The 6,876-nt window shown below is 34.1% G+C and overlaps 1 protein-coding gene across 4 annotated transcripts in view; it reads right to left on the reverse strand.

Annotated features, from left to right (window-relative positions):
- Window positions 1–6,876, reverse strand: part of LOC117171284 — a 202,979-nt gene that overhangs the window by 11,411 nt on the left and 184,692 nt on the right. For all 4 annotated transcript variants that reach the window (XM_033358431.1, XM_033358432.1, XM_033358434.1 and 1 more), the window contains 2 exons: window positions 3,916–4,252; window positions 944–1,609 (listed from right to left, as the gene is read on the reverse strand). In XM_033358431.1, coding sequence (XP_033214322.1) covers window positions 944–1,609; window positions 3,916–4,252 — 1,003 coding nt within the window. The remainder of the gene's footprint in view (window positions 1–943; window positions 1,610–3,915; window positions 4,253–6,876) is intronic.

Raw genomic sequence — 6,876 nt, forward strand, 5'->3', positions numbered from 1 at the left:
TGAATTTGTTTTAAGATTAAAAAAAAAAAATTCAAATTAATTAAAAAATATGTCATATACGTTATGAAGAAGAAGAATAAGAAGGAAAGCATTGCGTTATCACGGCAAGGGACCTGTTACGCAGAGTAAATTGCCTACTCCCTTTTATTCGTCATCACCGTCGTAAAATCAGCCAACATGATTGATTAGCATGAGGCGACCAATTGTTAACTCGCATTTTTATTAAAGCACTAAACAACGTACCCTTCGTACGTGTTGAGGTGTTATCGGAATATCTCGTGTTATAACTTTAGATCGAGCTTCTTTCAAGAAGTCGCGCTCTGAAGCATTAAATATTATCTTTATGAAGAGAAAGAAACTGATACTAAATGTTCATAGTCTTGAACAATTCACAAGAACTAACCGATTACGTTTTCCTAAAAATTAATCTGCATTCATGAAAATATAGTTGCATTAAGGAATTTAATTAAGCGAAAAAAGGTCAAAAATTAGTACTGAAATTCTGTCGATCTCATTAAAATTTTCAGATTGTAATCGCATAGAATATGATCAGCTCCGTATCAATTCCTGATCTCTATCATGATATTTCTACATCATCAGTTTTGTTCAATATATCTGCAATACTAACGTACGGATTGTCCACAAGGATGATATATGGGTTACCTATTTACCTCGATAGTAACGCTATCTACTTCATAATTGTCGCCTTAGTCCGTTAATATTACATTCACCTATATGATTGACTGGTTAGCACATTAACAGCATGATCTATTTTATCTTTTGGGTTATTAATAAAATATCTGCATATTTAACGATGTAATTTTCATATCTTCATTTTCTTTGTATATACATCGGGCTCGAAGGGTCATTGAGTTAAACCCGTAAAGAAATATTGGCCGTTTCGACTCAGAAAGAAAAAATAATACGTAAGTTTAGCACTTACCTTTCCGGAATTCAATGACTTGTAGAGGGGTCCCATGATAACTTGATCCGTTGGACAACCTCTGTAGTCAATGAGCACGATTTCGCTGGAGTCTACACCATCCATAGCAACCAGTTCTCGGACGAATATTTCATAGGGACTGTTGGGATCAAGGATCTCAAACTTCAGCGCCAAAGGGTCTCCAACCTCAGCTGAGGGTACTGCGTCATTTCCGCTTCGGTCGGTAATCTTCATAGCAACATTGGGTGAATCGACGATGACTTCCTCAAATAGGGCGGGAGTAACGTCACCATGAACACCGAGATCCACCTCGTTGGAAACAGTTTTATTACTCAAGTCATATTGGCACGTAACCGCAAGACCCAGATCCGACCTGGTGACGATGGTGTCATGGTGCTGAATAACCACATCGTTAAGATATCGACCCAAACCCTGCTGCTTCACATTACATTCCAAATCGTCGTAAGCCATACGAAGTTCAAATTCTAGAGCTCCCTTTACATCCTTTACACAAGAGTTAGGCGCACCCTTAGCGTATACCTTGCCATCAAATAGCTTGCTCGTCTGTATCCTAGCCACCATATCTCCAGCAAGACAGTCAATTGTTACGTTATAACAAGAGCTTAGTTCGTAGGTTGATGCTTCTGGGACGTCTAAGTAGGGTTCCTGAAATGTAAAAAAATGTCCTTGTTAATTTCAATATTCAACATCTACAAAAAGACTAATTTGTTAAGCAATAGCTTCATAAAAATCATTGTATACTTATGTGTATAATGATTAATAAGACATTCATTCATTTACTTTTGTATTATTTTAATTTGTGTATGGTTACTTCTTCAGCTACTTTTCCCTGTGCGCAGAAATCTCCCTTCAACGCGTGATAAAAAAGTTTCAACAGGTCCATGAGAAGGGTTTTTTCTTCTTTTTTTTAGGTACAAAGGGCCCTGATGATAATTTGCGTACGATTGAACTACTCTTGGAGTTAAAGCGAAAAACGTGTGCAATAGAAACTCGATCTCGCAAGAAAATACCACTTTCAACGCAATGCGGCATATCCGAATAGTTCAATAACTATATTTAATTGATTGTGTAAATAAACTTTTTGATATTATTTGTACCAGGTCTTCTAAGTCGACTTTTAAAAAAATATTTCAGTTGATTCAATTGAATTTAAAGACATTTTTATCGTTTAAGATAAATTACCTGATTTATTAAAAAAAATTTTTTTAATCAATATGCTCATTATTAATAATATAATAAAATTGTATTATGGTAATCTTCAAAAGAAAAAATAATAATTGTGAAATTTCGAATAATATCAATTTTAAATTAGAGGCATTCTCAATTGAATAAAAAATATTATTAAAAGTTTAAGAATTGAATCTGCGTAGACTCCATCTCACAATTCAGCACATAGAGGAGAGTACCCAAATATGAGATACCAACTCTGTTTGGCGTGATTTTCGGAATTCTATGTACTGAATTTAAAAGTAATATAGATCATTTTAAAAGAAATTTAGTTGGCCATAAGGAGCTCAAATAAAAAATTTTATTACAAATTTTTTTTATGCTGAAAATACAAAAAATGTAAAAAAGTGCTTTTTCCAAACTCGTCAAACTATTCTCATAATATGTGATACCCCAAGAAATAGCTAATAAAATGCAAAATAAAGTATTATTTTTAATGAAAAACTTTATTCTATGTTTCCGAAGTATAAATTTACTGCTATTTAGATATATTTAGTTTTTGCAATAGTCAAAAACACTTTTGTAAACGATTTTCCCCGCGCAGCCACAGTGTTATAAAAACCACAGGTGTCTCATATTATGAGAACAACACCGTGCAACTATGTACTTACAATGGCTGACCTGTACAATTAAAAACTTCAATACTATCGATATTTTCCTACTTAGTTATTCAAACCGCATCACTTCAAGGCAAACTTTACTGCTAAATACATATTTAATGAATAATAAATAAGCTTTAAAGAATTCCCTTCCAAGAACTCAAAAACCATCGATTTCACAAAAAGTTCGTCTATAATCTTTAGAAGCTCAATTAAAAATGGACTATACCACGAAATTACTCTTTCTTCAAGGGCTACAAGTTAATGATAGAACCAACAGAGTGGGTCTCTTAGTTAAGCAGATACCCCGCTATCTCATATTACGAGAATATCTCATATTCGAGTACTCTCCTGTATTTACAATTATCTATAAAATTGATGAAAACAAATTTTGGAAATATCGAAGAATGCCGTAGGAAATATTTCATGGGCTAAGATTGTTTGCTTCAAAAGTATTCTAGATATGTACATTTTGGCTGCAATTTTTTGTAAAAGCTGCTATTCTTATTTCATCCAGGAACTGTTCCAGGAACTGTTGTTAAATAAAATTAGTTAGGCCCGAGCTATTTTTTCTCAATGAAGCTTCAGTTATACAGTTTTTTTATGTCGAGCAGCGCCCCTGGCAGATTTTTCTCTCTAGCCAGAGGTGATATATTTTGCATATGAATGGCTATTTATGATAAAAGTGTGCACACTTGACAATTGAACATTTCTGATCTCCTACAGCGGGGTTTAGACAAATTTGTTGATTTATATTTTTTAATGAATTTTGAAGAATATTTTTGTTTTTCCCGTGTGTACAGCTAATTATCTTTAAAATACGCATTTTCGTTCATTTCACCTATTCGCAAAATAGATGCGTTCAATTTGCGCATACGCCAAAATTATTTTCGTACTGTATGCTGGATTGAAGCACTTTGCACATCATCTAGAGACGTCGATTCCATCACTTTCAAGGCGGCTTTAAAAGTGAAGCTGAGTTTCGTGCACTGTTGCCTAATTTTAATTTTCATAGTTGACTTAACAGATATTAAAAAGTTGAAATATTGGATTTTGATATCAGATCTAAAATTGCAATTCGATATATACGTATTAGGAAAATGAGTTATGATTCCGAATACGAACCTGAATGTCTGAGAGGGTGGCTCTGGAGTGGTGGCTCAGACGGCAGACCATGTCACCGGTATCACCGTAGTCATAGGAGTGGCAGCGAAATGGCGAGTTCAAACAAAGTTCACGGCACTCTTCGGCGGTCCCGACTTCCTGATAGACTGAGTCGACTGTCTTCAAGATACGACCTGTTATTTTTTTGAATTCGCAGAGCTTAACCGGTTCGTCCACGCAATGGTTCTCCAGGTAGTCTACGCCTTTTGCTATTTCTAATGCTCCAGATCCGGCCACAGTTAATCTATCCATATCTGAGAGTTCACACTCCTTCGTCGCGTTCGCATAGTTGGCAGATCTAGAATTAAGTAACATTGCATTTAAATTACAGAGTTCCTAGTTGTAGCATATGAGAAGTATCAGATAAGGAAACTTGTACTTTAACATATAAACGCTTGAAGACACAATACACGCACATCCTAGAGAAATTAATGGGGATAAAAATTGAAATGGTATTAGGAAACTCAAAAGATCAAGTCTTCATGTCACTTCCAGGAAAAAAGCTTAAAAGTGAATGATCTTAAAAAGAAAGTTACAGTTTACTCTTCCTGACTGTTACGTATGTTTAATTCTTATGCTAATCTTTAACAAAATCACAAAGACACTATTGTAGTATAACTGTTATGCATTAGGAACACTTCGTTTAATTTGACAGCTTATAAATTCAAGATATTCGAAATAATCATTTGAAACTGATCCTGGCGTTTTAGAGATATGATTGATGAAGACTGAGAGAAAGGTCAGCTTAATTTCTGAATGGAATTCTTGCGAAGTATGATTCGTAAATCGAGTAAGAAGTTTGTGCAAGCTATAATGCACCGTGTTTGTCACTGTGCCCGCAATGCAAATGTAATACGACAGTTCGTGTGTTTCAGCAAGAGCACATGTACATAGATATCTCGCGTGTTCTTAGTTTAAAGCTAGCGTGCATCTCGTGAAGAAGGAAAAGTTAGTCCCTATCGAGCGGACATCGTACTTTTATCAGGCAGTTTCCGCAATATTTCGTACAAGCCCATATATTATGATGAAATTATATCAAAAAATGTCACTTTGTAGTTTATTTCCTTTATTTTATTATCATCTGTTTCTTTTTTGATTAATAATAAGTAGTGTATAATTTACAAATACCGCCTCTATAATTACAAGCAATAAAATAATGTTGACTTGTCGGATGGTAAATATTTATAAATGATAGCAGAATTTTCTTATCAAGCGACTTCATTTGTTTATAATTTTTCTTCGTGAATAGTTCTAGAATCATTTCTAGTTCTTCTTGTCATCCCACGCTCTGAAGCTTGAGACACTTCGTGCACACGCGGTCGCTCTTACTTTTTAGAGACATACGGATGCTTCGCGTTAGGGGTTATAAACCGGGTAGAATGCGGGGGAGAAAGAAAAAGCGCTTCGCAATTACTTTTGACCGCACTTTATTACGCTGTAATGATGCGTGGTTAGCAGGGCTAAACGGAACTAATCAAAGAACAGTCGAGAAGTTGCTAATACTCTAGCATCAGTAGTAGTCGCGAAGATCTTATAATGGCAAGTACCGACTACGGAGGCACTTGGGCTAGAAGCTCGCTCATGATCTGATGACTTTGCTCGTGACCAGTTTCACGCAATCGAGTCAATAATTTTCTCTCTTTTATTGCATATTATCCACTTGAACTGGTTAATATATTTCAAAGCTAACGATTCTGCTGAATCCAGCCACTGAGCTTATTAATAGTGCGAAACTCATTAACAATCACTTCTTTCTGAAAAAACTTTCATTTAATATTTTTAGTTGACATAAATATATGTTTACATTAGATAATACTAAATGTTCTCATTACTCATGGATTATTAATACACCTAAAAATATTCAATTATACGAAAATGACCTGTCTGCACCATGAAAGCTTATTACCATTTTTGATTTTTCTTCTTATTTCCTTTCATAAGAATAAATTAAAGAACTAAAGTGTGCTGTCTTTCTCATTACAGGACTTAAGTCCGGGGAATCCTACGACTGGGACAGAAAATTATTCCGCATGGCTCTATCGATTCGGGATTATATTGCCTTAAGACCTGAATAATATTCATGAACGCTCCGTCATGATTTCAATATTCTCATTCGCGAGGTAGTTCGAAAAATCACCATGACTTAATGCGGTCCTGCGATAAATCGTGTCGCATTATCAAATACCGATCTGTGCTTTTTTAATTTTCGTAAAGCTTGATGTCGTCGTTTATCTACCACATTGAACTCAGCTAAATTAATTCGGATATATCGTTTGCGCTTCGACAATAAAACCGATTAATTTTTAGAAGCGTCAAATTTAGTGACGCTTAGGTAGCTTAATTATTAACAAAGATTTTCGATTTATTGCTTTAGTTCAGATCACTGATAATCAATTCACTTTATAATAAGTCTTATTTGTTTATAAATTTACTTTTGAATTCTGACTGAAAATTCACCAATTTTCGTGAGTCTTGTAACTCAGTAACTGTAAACGTTTTAACCTGAATAAAGATTTCGTTGTCTATTTTTTTTTGTCTTCCTCTTTTTTCAGTTGTCATATATCTGTCTCTAATGAGCCGTTTGACAATGCTATTTGAAAATATATTTATCTTATTTTAACTTTTTTGTGCAATTATGTTGCACAAATTGGCATCCTTGATTATTTGTTTAAAAAAAACGGGTTTTTAAAGAACATACTTTTTTAAGCCTTCTTATGCAATTTTACTGTTTTATGTTTATGATTAATGAAAAAATGTACTTTTAAATTTCTGAAAAGTTATCTTATGAGTTACGTTTTATAAAATACTGATGATAACAGATTCATTGACTCAATCTTATCCACCGAGTGATGAAATATCTGTGTTATTCAATCACGAAAACGATAGATAGATAGATAGATAGATAGATATATAGATAGATAG

The sequence above is a fragment of the Belonocnema kinseyi genome, chromosome 4, assembly GCF_010883055.1.
Source record: "Belonocnema kinseyi isolate 2016_QV_RU_SX_M_011 chromosome 4, B_treatae_v1, whole genome shotgun sequence".
In the NCBI taxonomy this organism is placed as follows: domain Eukaryota; kingdom Metazoa; phylum Arthropoda; class Insecta; order Hymenoptera; family Cynipidae; genus Belonocnema; species Belonocnema kinseyi.